Source organism: Chrysemys picta, chromosome 7, assembly GCF_011386835.1.
Source record: "Chrysemys picta bellii isolate R12L10 chromosome 7, ASM1138683v2, whole genome shotgun sequence".
NCBI lineage: Eukaryota > Metazoa > Chordata > Testudines > Emydidae > Chrysemys > Chrysemys picta.
The window spans coordinates 13,087,037-13,106,507 of record NC_088797.1 but is presented as its reverse complement, the minus strand read 5'-3'; the positions used below and the strand labels follow the sequence as shown (position 1 = coordinate 13,106,507).

Here is a 19,471-nt window from a genome sequence, read left to right as displayed (position 1 = left end):
AACACTTGAAAATATTTCAGCCTCTCCATCTACACAGGTTATTTTGGACATGAAATTTGTTGGCTAAGGCTGAGGTGAGCTTTGGATAGTCCTAGTGCCTTTCTTTGATTTAGAGGAAATAATTAGTTATTATTCTTTCTTTTCATGCTTACAGATATTCATTGTCTTTCAGGAAGTCTTCAAGGTAAACAGAGAGACAATGGCGTTAAAAGAAAAGGTTGAAATTAGTCTCTTATTCAGATATTTAACCGCAGCATTTGTTCTATCTACAGCAGGGCTAGTCAATAGGCAGACCATGAGTCAAATCCAGACTGCCAAATGCTTTGGAACAGACTCTGAAATCTGTTTATTTACTTATTATTATCATTATTGTTGTTTTTGTATTATTTTCTCTGGAGTCTGGACCTTGACTATACCTTGACCAAGAAATTTGGACCTTGACAACAGATAATTGATTACCCCTGACCTAAAGACTAAGTGTTCTGCCCCAATTTACATGGATTTTTAAAATTAATACACTACACAAAGCATCTTTGTGCAGTTAATACACTACACAAAGATAATAAAGATACTAAGTGCAGCATAAATCCTGGTTCTATATCATAGTGATGTCCCAGGAAATGGATCTGGATTACATTGAAAAAAAAAAAAGTCACTGGTGCTGTCTCTCTCTCTTTCAAGGGTGGAGTGAAAGTTTCATTTATCTTCCCTGGAGCTGGGAGAGGACATGTACCAAACAGTTCCAAATACAAAGCAATGTTCCCAAAAGTAAACAATTCAGGTTCCCCAGCAGGGTTTTTCCAGACTGCAATTCCCCTAGCATATGTACCTTAACTGCCCCAGCATTTGGAAGCAGGAAGCTAAAGCTTCCAACATTTGAATGACCCCTCTCTCATCGACAGGAAAGCTGCATTTATTTTGCTTCTCTAGTCCTGATTGGCCCCAGACTCTGTTTTATTCAGAGGCAAGGTTAGGCTTGCTGAGAATTAAACCAAGACAATTAGCCCTGTCTTGTCTGGCCAATTGTTGTTAAGGCAACCCAACCGAGTCCCAGGTGTCAGGAATCTCTTAGGCTCATTTGATTCCCAAAAGAGCGTGAAAAAGGAATTCAAACAACAACAATAATTCTGCAGCATAGACAGAGTATAGTACAGAAAGATTAAACAAGGCAAGATGATCTTTCATACTCCACTTACATCACATTTATTCACTTAATCAAACCACGTACAAACCTGAGTTTTATAGGCTATAGAAGCATCTATATACCCCACAAAGCACCAGACCATCCTGTCACATTCCTGAATATGGGCACCCTTCATGGCACATCTTATCCCTATGTATTACCAAACAGTGTAAAAAAAGATGTGATTCATAGGTGTGCTGGTAAGAGATTAATCTTTATTTCCAACTCCTGGTTCAGTCAGCTGACATGAGTCCAGATTACAAAAGGTTATACCATTGTCACATACCAGGGATCATTGTCTATTGAGTCCTGTGTTTATTGTTACCTCTTCTTTTTGTTTAATCTTTTTGTTAAATCAAATGCAAATAAAGCCTCGTATCAATAAAATTAGCAACCATCAACAAGCACAGGTGATCAGTGGAACACACCAATAAAGATGGAAAAACGTTATGTTCTCAGAACAGTTTTGTGCCTGATTTGGCTTCTGAAGTGGATCTGCCATTTAAAGCCCGTGTTTTTTAGTGCCAGTGACTGGGTGACTTTTGTTACCTCCCTCTGTCAACAGCATTCTGGATGTCCTCAAGAAATAGAGACAATGTCTGCCTTACTTTTGTTTAAATATCTTCTTTTCCTCCAGCACAATTGGTTATTGCATATAATCATGTTGTGGATTAACTAGATATTAATTTAGCACATTGGACGCCAATTTCTGTTTGAAATTCGCCCTTCTCTCCCACTTGACATGGGGTAACTGTTTGACATTTGTCTTGTTCACTATCCTCCATTCAAGTTTCCTGGCATATCAGTTTCTTGTAGAGGTGGTTGGAACATTTTCTGCAAAATTTCATTTTGTTGCCATATGCTGTTTCATCAAAGCTGAAACATTTTGTGGGGGTGTATTGGTTTTGACAAAGTTTACCTTGGAAAGGAGAGGGAGACTTTCACACAGCCTGGTGTTTAGGGCACTTACCTTTACACACACACACACCCAAAATGAAAATCTCTGTTTTTTGTCTGAAAATGGACATTTCAACACAATTCCATTTTCATAAAAACATTTGAAATGGCTTGTTTTCATGCCAATGTGGAACAAAAACAAATTCTGAAAATTGCTGTAAATTGGAATTGTCAACTCTAGTTTTTGTTATCTACTTTAAAGTCAATTTCTTTGACTCAAGAAGCATTTTTAGATATTGTCATTCTGCCCATACATCTCCAGAATGGTGATCCTACTAACACATGGGAAGTGTAATCTGATATTGTAATTAATGCTTAGTATGACTCCCTTGAGTTAATCGGGGATATTTTAGCAAGTTCTTTGCTATTTGCAGTGACTTTTCTGCTAATCCATTTAATGGTATTGAGTAACGGTTTGGTGCTTAGATATCAGAGTTCCTGAAATGAACCATATATGAATTAGGGTCAGATATCTGCTCTTAACACTTATGAACAAACTATGACTCACGATATATGGTAATGAGCAATTGCATTGCTACTGAGGGGGTTATCCAACAGCTCAATTTTCAAAGAAACTGAGTATTAGTCCACTTAAAAAACGGTAATCTTTTCTATTTAGTTTAGATATGCAGGCCTTGCAGGAAGGGTGATCAGGAATCTCATGTGATTTTTCTGCCTTTTGTTGTATTTATTGCAAACTCCTCTCCCTGCAGTTCCTTCTTTTCACTTGCTCTTGAAAGTGTGTCCACTATAGGAAGTTCCTCCTTGGGCCTGTATTTCACATTTAATGAGGGTTTTTGCAAGTTCATACAAATTTATGGATGTGTAGATGTCACCTCTCACAATGGTAATATAGTTTCCAATGGTTTATAATCTCTACCGTAACAGATTTCTGCCAATATACATATGCATGAAGCTGCTCACAACCAAGCACAATTGCCAGCATTTCTTTTTCAATCTCAACATAGTTCTGTGGTGTTTTAATCAGTGCTTTAAAAGTGTATGCCAGGGGGTGACTAGTCTGCAGAATGACATCCCCCAATCCATTTGAGCTCACTTCTGTTATAGGCAGCACTGGCTCTGCTGCTGATCAGGCCTTCCATGTCTATGGACAAGCATGATGTTTTGAGCTTTGCAAAATGTGACCTGTTCAAAATAAATACTAATCTTAATAAGAATCTGTTCTTACTGCTCTGCTCCTTAGTATGTGAATAGATTTCTTTTCCCTCTGGGCCTTTTGTGAAAGGGAATGGGTACACAATAATCATCAGTAGGAACATTCAGAACATGTAAGCATGTTTCATGAAAAGTGCTGGTGTTAGTAAATATTTTCTCCATATTCAGTTTTGTAACAAGGAAAGGGGACACAGCCCGGGTCTTCATGCTGAGGGTGCACGTTACACAGTGTTTAGTAGTGGAGAGGGAATGTAAACTAGTGCGAAGTGCTGAGGAACTTTTTGGTCCCCCAAACCTAATGTGAGAGAGTCAGTCTATTGATACTGGTGTTCATAAAGCTGTCAAGCTATAATCAACTAGTGTCACTTCACATTTTGGGCCAAACTCGTTTATTTTAAATGGTTTATAGTCACCTACTATGGGGCTGAGTTTGACTGTCTAATAACTGAATAAATTGAAGAACTTAATCAGGTGATTTTCATCATCTTGTAGTATAAATATAAAATATTGTTCCTTTCCTTTCCCCTCACAGTCCGGTCTGAAGATGAAGCTACAGTTTCAAACCGTGACAAAATAACTAATAGTTAATACATAGTGACGGAATCTGTCAGGAGACTAGTATAATTTTTTTTAGTGACAAAGCATTTTAACAAGCTCTGATATAACATCATTGCTCTGATAAATGTGAGAAAATGGTGGAAGTCAAACACAAAGGGAAGACAGATTTTTCCTTGTGAAGGTTGGTAAAATCTATACTGTATATATCTGAGAGAAAGAGAGACAATCTGTAGGAATTATGACTAATACTCTTGCTGAATTGATTAAAGAGCAACTTTACAAACCATTAAAGACATTGGATCCTATTCTCCCACCACATGATTTCAGTATCTCCTGGTCAGATCCCTTTAAGGCCCCTTTAAGATTAGTCAGTGATGTAATATGCATTAGGTGATATTCTACCCCATTGGAGTCAATGGGAGATTTGCTATTGACTTCAATAGGGCCAGGATTTCATCCACTATGTACAGGCAGAGGGGAACCACATAAATGTGAATACCCTGCAATTAGATGGCTGGGCACAAAACATTTCAGAACTTTTTCAACATTTGAGATGATTTATGTCAAATCAATATGCAGAGCTTTTCAACAAGCCACTGTATACTTTATTGGTAACGGAAAAAAGTTCTCCTCAGATTAGTCATTAATTCTTTCAATGATTGCATTTTATTCAATAGGGTAGTATTGGTATAAAAAAAGATATTGTGAAAAGTTTTCTATAAGGTCACACAACAACCTTTCATCTCCTGAGTGGCATTGCTGTATGCTTGTGAATTGCATTAATGCTAAAGGAAATTATGTACACAAAGTATATCCCAAAGCAGCAAGATGAAAATGTAGTCTTAAATATTTAAGTAACTATATGGTTGGATTATTCAGTTATTTATTTATTTATTTATTTATTAGAAAAACAGAACCGAAGCAGATGATTTAGAAAATGAAACACAAAATTACATTGAATTTATAAGAAAAATAGTACGTCAAATATTTCACAGACCAACCGTGAAGATGTTCCTTTACTAATAATATTAATGTAAATATTTAGCCCCCTCTGAAATGCTTGATTGATTGACCAGAATAGTTTCTTTGCATGAAAAAGTTTTTTAAAAACGTATTTGAGACTATACTGGTTTAGTGTATGCTATATCATAAGACATTTTGTCTCGTTAAGGGCCTAATCCACAGGCTGTGGGATTGAAGTCAATGGGATTGTTTTAACTGAGTTCAGTGGGTTTTGGATTGGACTCTAATTCCTTTTGTAGAAGCAGATGACTATTTCCCTTTTCAGAGAAAATAATTTGGTAAAGTTCAAAAGGGTACATTATATGTCGATTCATGTCTTGTAACATCCAGGTAGTAACCTGATACAAATAGGTGCAAAATGTAAACAAATATTTTTTCATTAAATTGTAAAGTGTGATTATTATTCTTTTGTAAAGATTGAAATGAGGAAGATAGGGTAAATATCCACTCCACAAACATCTGCAAACCTATTCCCTCTTTGTTATCAATTCACAATTTATGAGTTGGCCCGGGTCTTTCATGTGGGTCATATAATTAAACTGGATTTGCACCATACCTCATTGTTTGCAAAATATAATAGGTGTCAGTTGTTGCAATCACACAGCTATATTTTGGCACCACTCCATTTAATTTATTTATGTATATTTATCCACAGATTAATATATTTTTATTAATGCAATATTGATATTTACATTCTTAATACTGTACAGTGTATATTCCCACCCCCCCAGTAGTATAGTCATCGGGAATGTTGACTATGGCTGGAGTATCAGGATAAAATCTATAGACGATTTACTTTCAAATGTCCATGACTGTCCGTGGCTTTAATCATCAAAGAGCTGAGAAAGTAAGAATGCAACTCAGAATCATAATCCCATTTGTTACCACATGGACTACCAACTGGAATGATTTTGTTCCTCTGGAGTTTAAACCTATAAAAATACAAAAATAAAACCACCTCAGGCAAGTAAATTCATATGCAAGAGTACTTGGTGTCAGATCTATTTTTCAAAGAATTCAGAATCATTCAAATTTTTCAGCAAAAATGCATATACACATGTTATGAATTATAATAATTCAGATCAGCTCATGCAAGGTGCTAAGTGTCATCAGTGCCCAGAGACGCTAGCACTTCATAAGATTGGGACCATGATGCTTTGTTACTAGGGTGACCAAATGTCCTGATTTTATAGGGACAGTCCCGATTTTGAGGGCTTTTTCTTATATAGGCACCTATTACCCCCCAACCCCATCCCGATTTTTTAGACTTGCTATCTGGTAACCCTATTTGTTATTGCTAATGGGCTCAAATAGTACTTTTTCCGGCAGCATTGCCCAGGAATTACAGAAGTAAAATGACATAACTTCATCTCAACAAGAGAAAAGGAGGAACCTTTTCATGATAGCTGGCACCTTCTCTGAAGGTATTTTAGGAGGAGATGCACCCCCAAGTCTATTACCAACAAATCAGTGCTACATAATGCCTATTAGGCACACCCTTGTGTTGAACAGAGTCACTTATTCCACATGGAGTTTTGGTCCCACTCTCCAGGCCACTGCAGAGGGAGAGAGACCCTGAAAAGTTAGGCCACACACAGACTGTATAAATTGCTTTCCCCAATTTGCATTAAACATAAAACTATACCAGAGATTGTTCCAGGTTTACCTAGATTAAGCCATGCTATTGCTCATCGATGGTGGTGAAGATCTAGTTAGCCTTCCCTTGAGAAGTGCACTGGCTTCATTTTAGACAATAATATTCAGAAAAAAAAAACAACTTACTTGACATTTTTGGAATCCTAATTTCCTCACTACTGCTGCCATCCCCACCATCACTGACTGTTCTTATTTCTATGAGATAATCTTCTTCAAATGGTACCAGAAGCTCAGCTGAGGTGTTATTTGTCTCCAGTATATGAGTTTTGCTTTGTCTAGTTTGCCTGTATGAAATCTAAATATAAAGGGATTAGAAAAAAACAGAAATAATTGGATTTTTGTAGTTGCCTTTTTTAGGGTCTCTGAGAGTGCATTATTTCTCATATCTCACACACATGTAATTCTTCATTTTCAGAACCCTGCAGATTTATTGAGCAGAAACACAGACCACTTCAGAAAGTTACTACAATTTTCTGTGTAGATTCAGCATATGGGGCCTAATGGGTGTAGTGCTTCAATTACAATGCCAGCCCTTGTCCTATGTGCGATACAGTATTCATAAGAAATTAGGGTGACCAGACGTCCCGATTTTATAGGGACAGTCCCGATATTTGGGGCTTTTTCTTATATAGGCTCCTATTACCCCCCACCCCCGTCCCGATTTTTCACACTTGCTGTCTGGTCACCCTATAAGAAATAGATCCAAATTTCAGTTACAGTGTAAGGCCATGAAAGATTATTCAAAATGTATTATTCATGTCTCTATCTCACCCAGTGTGGAAGTACGGAGGATGCACTTAAGGCCAGATTTTAGAGTTTCTCCTCCACAATTGAGGCCTGATTTGAAAACAGCTCAGCTCATTGCCCATCATCTCCCCTTGTGGCCCCATTTTCAAAACAGCAAAGAAACCATCGTGCTGAGCTCCTTTGAAAATCTGCCCATTTGTTTCTGATCCAAAGTCCATCTGAATCAATACAAATACTCCCATTGACTGCAATGTAATGCTTATCTGCAGATCTGAACAGGGGTGGCTCTAGCTTTTTTGCCGCCCCAAGCACGGCAGGCAGGTGGCTTTCGGCGGCATGCCTGCGGGAAGTCCGCCGGTCCCGCGGCTTCGGTGTACCCACCGCCGAATTGCCGCCAAATCCACGGGACCGGCAGACCTCCTGCAGGCGCGCCACCGAAGGCTGCCTGACTGCCACCCTCGCAGGGACCGGCAGGGCACCCCTTGCGGCTTGCCGCTCCAGGCATGCGCTTGGTGTGCTGGTGCCTGGAGCTGCCGCTGGATCTGAAAAAAGTGAAGCAACCTGTAGGTGTATGTACTAAAAAAGCTCAAGAGGAGACAGTAATTTGGATAGTGTCAACTAGAACTCCTTCTCTCCTAACACAGAACTCACTTCATTTAGTACTGTTCATGTGGTCTTTTTGTTATGATATCGTTGTGCCAGCTTACAGATTGGTTGGACTATTTCACTGGTGCACGAGGGCTAGCCAGAGATAAATTTAGATGCAAATCCTGCATGCAAGAATAATCTCTTCTTCAGGAAGTCTTTCTTCTTTGCCAGCACAGCAATGACAGTATATAACTTCTTGCTCTTGGCAGCTTTTTGACACTTTTATGTTAAAAAAGATAAACTGAAGAGTGAAGTGGATGGAGAAATGGTGTTAATGGCATTTTTAAAATAGGTTTATTGCAGTGAGTACTTAAAGAGCTCCTAGAATGTTGAAATATAATAGAAAAGTATTGCCTAGAAGCAAATGGTTAAAGCACAAAGGAGTGAACCTAACAGAACTCAACAGTCTAGTCTGTCCCCAAAAGTGTGCAGCTCGTCAAATAACATAACTCACTAGGGAGTAACAGTGTATGGGCTCACCTCTCTTCCAGAAATGTTGGATGTTTTTGTTTTGTTTTTTGGGGCAGGGTTCTTTTTTTTTCCATGGGAAATATCTGTGCATAACCTTGGGGTGAGTAAAACAACAATTCCACAAAGGTCCTGCATATCCTTACTCATGCAAGTCTTCACCCATGTGAGGAAGAGTTTTTTCAGGACTGGGCCTAAAGGCCAGTGTCTAAATTCTTCATGATGGGAATGAAGAATCTTTCCTTTCTTGAACTGGATTGTGGCCACCTCCCTCCTTGGTCAAAACCACTGCAAACAGGCTTCATACTAAATTTACCCTTTTAAAACAATAGATTTATTAAAATGATTTTCAGGTAGAGCTCCTTGACACTTTTATTACCTAGAGGTCTATCCTCTGATCTGTGTGGAGATGCATTTATGCATTGACAAATTATAAGAGCTAATAGCAGATAGCCCAATTTTAATTTTTATATTTGACTGTCCATCATGCATCCCAAACACTGAAGAAGTCAATATTTTCCACTTAGTGATTAGTCTCAGGGAAAGTATGATTGTCATCAAGCATTTGCTCTACTTGTGGTGTCTCTATTATAACCAATATGTATGATTAATTAGACAAAGAAATTACTTACTTTGTAGCCTAACACCTCTGATTCATTTTCCATTGTTTTTACATGTTCCCAATTCAAGCATATTTTTGAATTTGTCAGTTTCCATGCAATGTTTGCTGGTGGTTGACTTGGTGCTTTAAAAAAAATAATCACAAGATACAATTTGATATTAATTTGCATAGTATAATCGAACAAGCTGCTGACATGAAAGTAACCAATGCACGGCTGATCCAAACCAAGAGGAGTAAAAATATTTTCAGGTCAGTCATCCCTATCATGTTAGTTAGAATTGTAAAGTTCTACTCATAACACAAATCACCTACTGAGAAAAGTGCAATTTAGGAATATAGGAAGAATCTGGTGCTTTCAGCCTATACTAAGTTACACTGAATAGATTTTGTTAAATTTTAAGTACTATTACGAATATTTAGATGTAATGTACTACAAAATGTTTTTCTATGTGGATATCAGAAAAAAAATGAGGTTACAAAGCTTGAAACAAGCTCAATGTGCAAATCTTTGTTTTTAATAGATCAGACTGCCAGGGTTTTAGGAACCCTTGTGTCCAGTAGACAGAGTAGACTTTTGAAGGCACAAATAACACTCATTAGGTGCTAGATCCACAATGTTCCAGATCCTCAAAGGTATTTAGGTGACTAATTCCTGCTACAATCAAGTGGAGTTAGGCACCTAAATGCCTTTAAAAGTTTAGTGCCTAAATTGAACCTTTCGGCACTACTGAGATCCAATGTTGAATTTAGGCACCACTGAGATCCTCAAAACCCTGCTGATCTGCCACCTAACCCAGTAGGTACCTGGAGTCCCCACGGCACCTAAGCTTCCAGTTGTGGGCATGTGCAAAAAATGCCTAAGTCCTGACTGCCACCAACCTGCTTGGTGCACTAGCCATGCCAGCATTCCTAAATGAGGTGTTCCCCTGCCTGTCTTGCTTGTGGGGCCCAATCTGGTATATATGCTCACAATCCTCTGTCTTTTTTTTTCATGAGAAAGGACTGACTAGGTTTAGGAGACTAATTTCAGGAGAGGGTTCATGGCTGAGAATCCCAAACAGGGGGAGGTGCCTCCCTTTTGCCTGGAATTGGGCACCTAAATATCTTGGAGTGGAGACTGGTGGGACTTAAGCCTGTCCCCACTCCTTGGCATTTCCTAGTGGCTAGTTTAGGGAGCTCTTCACTCAGGCCATTGAAAATCTACCCCAAAATGACTGGGATTAAATCTTGCAAAATTCAGAGTTCTCCAAGTATCAGGGGGTTCTCCAAGGATGTGTGAAGTTGAAACAGCATCTCTGAAGTAAATTTGAGATTTAGAATGGTGGATTGTATCCTGCGGTATGGTGTATCTGTCTTGGTTAGGGACCACATCTGGGAGGAGAGCATTTAGAAATTAAGGGAATGAGATGAGATTGCCTACAATGGCATATGACTACTAATAGAAATATCTCCAACAGCCAGATATGGGACACTACATGGGGTGGGCTTTGAGTTACTACAGTGAATTCTTTCCTTGGTGTCTGTCTCACTGGTCTCACTGACATGCCCAGGATCTAACTGATTGTCATATCTGAGGTCGGGAAGGAATTTCCCCCCAGGTCAGATTGACAGAGATTCTGGGGATTTTTTGCCTTCCCCGATGCATGGGGCACAAGTCATTTGCTGGTTTGAACTGGAGTAAATGGTAAATTCTTTGTAACTTAAGTCTTCAAATCATGATTTGAGTATTTCAGTAACTCAAACAGAGGTTATAATCTATTACAGGTTCTGTGGCCTGCAACGTGCAGGAGGTCAGATCAGATGACCACACTGGTCCCTTCTGACCTTAAAGTCTATGAATATAGACTTGGATTGGAAAGAAGAAAATGGATTCATTAGGACCAGAAGGACTCCTATGGTTTTCATGACTCAGACCTAAAATGAACATATTAATTTTCTGGCATCCATTTTCTCCCCTTTTAAATCTATGCACTGCTGTTTCCACATCTGACCTTGACACTTAACATATGTAAATTATAAGGAACAGTTAATTTGATAACAGTCTGTAATCTCTTTTTGTTTCCTACAGAGATGGAACAAACTAATTGTTATATTATGCAAGAAAAGTAGTGTTGTTTGTTTCATAATTGTGGAGAGGTTTAATCCTTTTCATCATTAGGAAAGGAAGATGTTGGTGAACAACCGAGGTGTAACCAAACAGATGTGTGCATATTTCAGCCGCTCCCTCACTGAGAAATAGTCTGAAAGCTGGGTGAATTCTGATTTCTTTCTTTAGAAAACGTCCATGAACTTGCATAAAAAGTGAACTCACTTAACTGATGTTCACAACCTCTTATTTGCTTTCCACAAACACTTTTTCAAGCAATTACTTGTTCACAAGGAGGTTCAGTGAAGGGAAAGTGTTATGAATCCTCAACCAATTGTGTATGCTGATGGGTATTTTCATGGTAGCGTTGCAAGTACTTGTGCATGGAGGATCTTCACCCCTCTCCAAAGAGCCGCCACAAAGGTCTTTGTTGTGCCACTGAAGTCTAACTTAAACTCATAAGCCATTACCATTTGACTTTCACCCAAAATGTGTCCGTTTGTATCACAAGAGAGTTATCCAAACCCTCTTGCTGTTACGGTGTATATTCTGGCTGCCTTTGTGCAGCAAAACTGGGGTGGAGGGGAAGGAGATTGCAGAGGGAACTCCAGGCCCTACTACTATCTGTATGTAAAAGCCAACCAGAATCTAGAACTAGTGTTTGTTCTCTTCAGCACAAGGATGTAGGCTGGTCAGCCACCATGAATTTCCTAAACACCAAAGGGGTAACAGAGACCTCCAAAACACGTAGCCAAGAGCAAAAATTCATGGCAGTCACATTTGCCAACCTAATATACAAAAATACAGCTATATGTGTGATGGTGTCCTTGCTGTGATAAATGTACAGTACCCTGTGATCTTAGTTGTATTTAATAATTTTTGGCTTATATAGGAGAATAAAAAAATGCAGCGTGCATATTAATTTTCTTGCTTTATCAAACAGTCAATTAGCTCCAAAATGGAATCTCAACTGTGCTACCCATTCCCAGTCAGTAACTTCACAGCCTCCTTTCAGGCTGTTTTCTCAGTATCTGCCCAGGTCCTTTTTTCCACACTCACTGCTGGTACCATGTCCTGGTGGGGAGGCACCGATGGACACCATTATCACAGTGTGGAAATAGACAGCATTATGGGCTAGGATGGTCACCAAGTGAAGAACAAAGGGAGGAGGAGCACTTTCAATTTGCCTACTCCAGGACTGGATTCCCAATACAAATGGGCTAAGAAGTGGAAACTTCATGGGTGAAATTCAGTTTCTCCTCAACCATCCCAGTGAGATCCCCCTAACATCCTCAAAGCGGAATGAGCCAAGAGGCTTGCCTGTTGTGCCCCCTCCCCCTGCACTACCCATCAACAAGGCTCCAGTGGAGCAAGATGACCAGGGATGCCCTGTGATCTCAGCTGCCCCTTAAAATGGGATCCCAACAGTGAAGAGGGTTACAACAGGGCTGGTAATATGGCCTGTGGTACTACCATCCTCTCCAGAGAATCCCCAAGGAGCTTGAGGAGGGGAGAATGCATGATTCACCAGCCTCACTCCATCCTACATGGGGCTACCTATGCCTCTATTTTGCCCTCCATAGCTATTTGTAAGGCAGATTTCACAAAAAAATAAAAACAAATAAAAATATAAAAGCTCTGGGCCAGATCCTTTGCCCTCCACCTGGCTGCTGTACACCTTGTAAAGCTCATGTGGTATTCTGGGATTCCTCCCTCTAGCCAGCAGTACCCTGTCCACTCCTAGCCTCACCACTGTAGGGGGATACATCTGGAGAGGTCTGAAGGTGTATCATAGAATCATAGAATATCAGGGTTGGAAGGGACCTCAAGAGGTCATGTAGTCCAACCGCCTGCTCAAAGCAGGACCAATTTCCAACTAAATCATCCCAGCCAGGGCTTTGTCAAGCTGGGCCTTAAAAACCTCCAAGGAAGGAGACTCAACCACCTCCCTAGGTAATGCATTCCAGTGCTTCACCACCCTCCTAGTGAAATAGTGTTTCCTAATATCCAACCTGGAGTTCACTGTGCTAATGGAACAGTCAGTGGGGCAGTCACTACCTGTGTAAATTAGAGCAGTCCTAAGGCCGCTCCAAATTACTTTGGAGGCCAGATTGGCCCCCAGCCAGTCCTAGATTGGTGGACAAGAAAGGTGGCTTACAGCTATCTTTCCCATCCCTCATACCTCCTTGGGTCTGTGCAGAAAGCCATGTGACTGGACTGGGAGGTCTGGCCTACAGAGAGAAAATAATGTGAATACAATATTCTTATTAAAATATTGTAAGCAAACAAACAAAAGCCTAACAGTCTTTGCAATATTTGGAATTAGTCTTTCTTGAGCAAGAAGCTTCATCCTATTGAATATTCTGATAGGCAGATCTCACTTTGATATGTCATTCTAGTGTCATGCTAATCAAAAGAAAACACAGATGCTTTAAAAAGAACAGGAGTGCTTGTGGCACCTTAGAGACTAACAAATTTATTTGAGCATAAGCTTTTGTGGGCTACAGCCCATTTGTTAGTCTCTAAGGTGCCACAAGTACTCCTGTTCTTTTTACGGATACAGACTAACACGGCTGCTACTCTGAAACAGATGCTTTACTAAACCAGAAGTATTTTGGTACATAGAGAGAAGTGGGTATTTGGTGGTGGAGGTGGGAACTAATCAACAAAGCTGCTAGTGAACATAGTTAGAAGTGCTTAATCTTTTTGCTGTCAGTCATAATAAATACTAAAGATAGGCCTAAAACACACAGATCCAAATCCCCTTGAACTGTGGGGAATTTCAGTTCTAGATCAGAACTTCATAGTTCAGGCCCATACAGTACCTACTCTACATTCTTATACACTGTCCTCTAATGATAAATGTTAGAGTATCTAGAGGGCTTAGTTTCATTTATCATTACTATTACTTCATACTTGTCACATATAAAGCACCTATCTTCTGAGGAACTTAGAGTTTTTCAAATATTAGTTAATGAGCCCTCATAATGTCGAAGTATAATTACACCCTTTAATAGATAGATAAATTAAGGTTCTAAGAAATTAAGGGACAGATTCTGCCATTTTCAGTTATGGTGAGTAATGCCTTACTGTGTGCTTAGGTGACCAATCACACCACTTCAATGACAGGGTGTAACAGGGTGACTTGCCTCTTTAAATGCTAGCCAACCCTAGTTACTAGGCAGGCATACCCGAGCAGGGCTCACCTGTATCTGTTATTAAGGGCAGCGGGAAGCTGCAGAGATGATATTCCCTAGGAGACTAGAGTGGGGATGGAGGGAGACGACTGATTTTGGAGAGCAAATAGGCTACAGCAGAGAACACTGAGATACCAGGGCTGAGCTGAGAGAGTTATGGAGGCCATCTAAGAGAGAGATAAAATGAGTAGAAAGGTTGCTGGGAGCAAGTAGGTTCCAGCGCAGAAACCTGGGACTCTGGGATTGAAATCGGAAGCAGGAGGCCTCCAAGTGACCTGATGAGAAGATGTAAACAGATCAATTTAAGGAGGAATTTGAATGTTTATTAATTTAATAAACCAAAAACTAAGGAGATGTGTGAATGGACAAAAGGATTTGTGAGTTATAGAAGAAGCACCTAAAAGGCAGAAATTGGGGTAGGGGCTATTTGCAGGACTGCCTTGAGGTCACAAGAAGGCACTCAGCCACATGATGATGTATTCAAACTAATATATGTAGTGAGCAGCTCACAACAAATCCATAGGCTAAAAGATTTCACCCACAATAATCATTTTGAAGGGTAAGTTAATCTGCATAAAGCAGTCACTTCGGACAGGAAAAAGGACTAAATTCATTGGATAAACTGTTTGTTACAAATTTTGTGTTTAGCTCTAATTCTGATGTACTCTTTTGAGGAATAAGCAAAATTCAGTTCTGCTGATAGTGAAGTTTACAAAAACCAGTACAAAACAAAACATATTTTGTGTTCTCTCTCTTCTACAAGACAAACAAAATGCTACCTTTTCATTTTTCTAGCAGCAAAAGTTGTAGATCCGTTCCAGGAAGCAGTATGTAAGTTGTGGACTGAAGGTGGGGAGTTAGGACCCAAGGTTATGATAACCACATTTATTATGGGTAAAATAAACTATATGAACTCTAACTAGAAATTTAGAGTGAGAAGGGTACATCTTGAATTATTTGGCCTTCCCCTATGCCCTAAGTATGATTCTGTCAATGGAGCTAAGTGTCCAATTCCCAATGGAGCTAAGTGTCCAATTTAGTCCTAACTCACTAAATCCCTTTTGAACATTGAAGTCTTTGCAATCTAAAAAGGAGATGCAGTTAAACAAAAATAAGGATGGCAATACTCAATACAATTGTCTCTTAAATTGACATTAATAGGGGACTCACTCTTTCTAAAGCCTAATATTCAGGAAGAAGAGCAAATCCAAGAAACAAATGCAAAAGATTTTGAGAACATTGAGGGCTTTTCACACAGGCCCTAATTCTGGACTGAGAACTCCACTCCAACTCTATTTTTTCTAATAATACTTGAAATATTAAGCTGTATGTACTGGGACACGTTTGAGCTTTCATAATGTATCATAACACTACATATTAAAAAGTCATTTGGTTCCTCTTAGTTGCCATTATGTTTTGCTTCCAGGATATGCCAAATTTCCAGGTTCTATGCCAGGTTTCTGCCTGAATTATTTTTCACTTCCAACTCAGAAACCACTGAAAACAAGAGTTTATTATGAAAATGATGACAAAAATGTATAGCAAAGTTTCCAGACAGCACTATAATAATAAATTTGGCTTTATAGAGCCCCTTGTATGTGTATTTTTTCATCTCTAGAAATGATATGTAATAAAGGCAGAAAAAAAAAGCAGAATTATGACTGGGGTTAAGATAATATGTGAGAGGCACTCAGAATGTATTTGATAGCAAGGAAAAAACTGTATACCACTTAGTAACTTACATGTCCAACATTCCCACCACTGTATCTAATTAAGGATCAGTACAATTTCTAGCTGTAAATTCTATCAATCTTCAAGGGGCAAGAGAAGTTTAAGTAGTTGATTTAAGCCTTTGACAACAATATGCTTATTTAGATATCATCTAGACATGATATGTCTGGTTAATATTCAGATTCTGTTTTGAATCTGCCATATGGTATGCACATGCATGCTCACTATTGCACAAAATTGTTCTTCAAACTCTTGCTATTTTTATCCCTGTTTTATCCAGTGCCCACTGACGTTAATGACTTCCACTGGAATTGGATCAGTCTTAAATCTTATTCTTATCATGATTCCACAAATACATCCCTTCTGTGTAGATCTGTGGCATAATGCTTTTTCTAATGTGTGTTTACTGTTAACTAATAGGTCTCTCACACGTCTTTAAAGACTCTATCCTGCGAGATGCTTGGTAGCTCCTGGATTGCGCTTGATACTTCCAGGAGTTTCTCAGCACCTTGGAGAATCAAGCCTTAAAACACCATCAGTTATTAGCTTCATTGGACAGCGTTCTAAAAAGGGAGTGGCATGTTTTGTCATAATTCTGTTACCATGGGAAATTTAAATGACTGAATAATCTGCCTTTATATGAATCCATTACATATATTTCTCTCACTCTGCAGAACACTGGAAGACAACAATCTAACCAGTAACATTTAACAACTGTATTACAAAAGAACCCACCCCAAACTCATATTCTTGGTTCCCAATATTGTTGTTTGCCATTTGGACCAGCTTTTCTTTATTGACGTGCCATCTCTTTTGAAATCGCATATGAAAACATGCAGCAATGTAGCACATCATGGCTATTCAAAAGTAAATGTTTATCAATGGTTGCCACATGGCAGCATAATAATGTATGGAGATATAACTATCGCATAGAACTGGAAGGTCATCAAGTCCAGCCCCCTGCCTTCACTTAGTAGGACCAAGCACTGATTTTGCCCCAGATCCCTAAGTGGCCCCTCAAGGATTAAACGCACAATGCTGGGTTTAGCAGGCCAATGCTCAAACCACTGAGCTATCCCTCCCCCCTAGTGAACATAGTTACAAGTGCTTAATCTTTTTGCTGTCTAAATACTAAAGATAGGCCTAAAACATACAGAACCAAATCCCCTTGAACTGTGGGGAATTTCAGTTCTGAAATGCCATAGATATTTTATGTTCTAAAAAATGTGGAATTATTGGGGGAATCACCTAAAGGTAGAATAGAACAGATAAAATAACACGCAGAGGTGAAATCATGGTCCTATTCTCAGAGGGGTAGCCGTGTTAGTCTGAATCTGTAAAAAGCAACAGAGGGTCCTGTGGCACCTTTGAGACTAACAGAAGTACTGGGAGCATAAGCTTTCGTGGGTAAGAACCTCTTGCATCTGAAGAAGTGAGGTTCTTACCCACGAAAGCTTATGCTCCCAGTACTTCTGTTAGTCTCAAAGGTGCCACAGGACCCTCTGTTGCTTTTTTCATGGTCCTATTGAAATCCATGGGAGTTTTGCCATTGACATAATTAGATGACTCTATACTGCTTGCGACTGGCCCTTTTCAGCTGACTTGGGCTTGATCTAAAGGTCTGTTTAATTCTGGTGTAGACATTCGGGCTCAGCCTGGCGCTGGGCTCTAGAACCATGAAAGGTGGGAGGGTCCCAGAGCTCAAGCTGCAGCCGGAGTCCAAATATCTACCCCGCAATTAAACAGACCCTTAGCCCGAGCCCCTTACCCCGAGTCAGCTGGCACGGGCCAGCCACAGGTGTCTAGTCGTAGCGCAGCCATATCTATTGTGGCCAGGATTTCACCCCAGGAGTTCCCTTTGCCTATTTACTGAATGGGCATCTCAGATATCACAGGGGAGGAAACTGTTGGTAAATGTTGACTTTTTAATGTTGACTACTCTGCCTATTAACAGCAGAAGGAGAGATAAATTAGTTTATTTTATTTTTAAATGCACTGTTTAATACGGTCAAGCTATTTGGGATCCATTTATTAACATCACCACATAAAACAAAGATGCACTGTGATATGTTGATATAAGGTTAGGCATTTGTTCTGCTTTTGTATAACTCATTGCATATGAAATGAAATACTTACGTGACTTCTTAGTAGTGATGTTGACTGGAGTGCTGGATGGGCCTGTCCCAGCTGTATTGTAAGCTCTTATTGTTGCAAAATATATTGTGTTGGCCTTTAGTCCTGTGATGTTTTTTGCTGTTACATTTCCACTGACTCTAACTTTACCAGCTGCAGTTTCCTTGGAATCATCTGTCCAGTATAAAACCTGAATATTAAGAGCAAAGAACAGGCAGTTCATTGTTTTCCCACCAATTACAGTCTTGATTGGAAACGAGACAAGCCAACAACTACGGTTTCAAGAAAGACAGCATGTTTTGTAATTGAAACTGTCAGGAAATAAAATTAACCATGAATATTTATAGTGAAGAAATAAAATTTCAGACTCTGAATACAAATTAGAAAAGCAAATGAGAAATCCCTAGTTTTATAGATGTCCAAAAGGGAAACCTTGATAAGGTAAGAAATTTTAAAGGCTTGTCTGATTTTATAATTTGAGCATATTTGAAAAAGACTTAAAAAGACACAATGAGACACTTATATCAGCCATCAAGGAGATTTTTAATTATGAGTTTTGATACAATAGCAACTATTTACTTAGACCTTTCTCTTGCTCTAATGGATGTTTAATTTAGTAGGGCTTGCATACTCTACACCCCTGCCCCTTTGTTTGATATGTATGCTCATAATGATAGGACAATAGAATTTTAAATATTTCTGTTGTCTGCATTTGATTTATTCTAGGCTTATTTTATCTAGAGAAGTTGGTGTTTTTTTCATAGTGCATGTGGAATGGGTTGGATTTACAGCATTGGAACCTCAAATAATATTTCAGTGTTAGTATATTCATAGAACATATAGAGCACAAATAATGGTAATGTAAAAAACTTTCCCCCACCCTTCACCAGTGTGCCTTCACTCTATCCTGAAGGCACCACCTCTTGGGATCAATCCCAATTTACATCCCATGAAAACCCATTGGTATCAATGGGGTTGCATGTGGTGTACATCAAGGGGGAGTTTGGATGAAGTCTTCACGACCATTTCAGTGCTAGAGACTTCCAATCAGTGTGTGAAATAGGAAGAAATGTGCTGTTACTGTAAGCGGTTATTTTTTATGACATGGACAGTTATTCACTAGAAGCTGGACTGAGAATACCAATGTATTTCATATAAGCTACAGAACAGTCTTTTGATGGTAACAACTTTCAGTTACTCTCAATTTCAAATGGATTTGTACTGGTGACCCAATGTTAAAATACTACTTGCTCTAGCTCATCTATATGTCTCAGTGCCATCAAGTG

The 19,471-nt window shown here is 39.2% G+C and overlaps 1 protein-coding gene across 9 annotated transcripts in view; it reads right to left on the bottom strand.

Annotated features, from left to right (window-relative positions):
* Positions 1–5,541: 5,541 nt before the first annotated feature.
* Positions 5,542–19,471, bottom strand: part of CNTN6 (contactin 6) — a 221,507-nt gene continuing 207,577 nt past the window's right edge. For 7 of the 9 annotated variants that reach the window (XM_005288540.5, XM_008168082.4, XM_008168079.4 and 4 more), the window contains 4 exons: positions 18,189–18,375; positions 9,049–9,161; positions 6,680–6,848; positions 5,542–5,829 (listed from right to left, as the gene is read on the bottom strand). In XM_005288540.5, the coding sequence (XP_005288597.1) occupies positions 5,729–5,829; positions 6,680–6,848; positions 9,049–9,161; positions 18,189–18,375 (570 nt within the window). In that variant the 3' untranslated portion in view covers positions 5,542–5,728. Of the gene's footprint in view, positions 5,830–6,679; positions 6,849–9,048; positions 9,162–18,188; positions 18,376–19,471 lie in introns of those variants that run through there. The other 2 variants (XR_010589022.1, XM_008168085.4) reach the window with 2 other exon arrangements.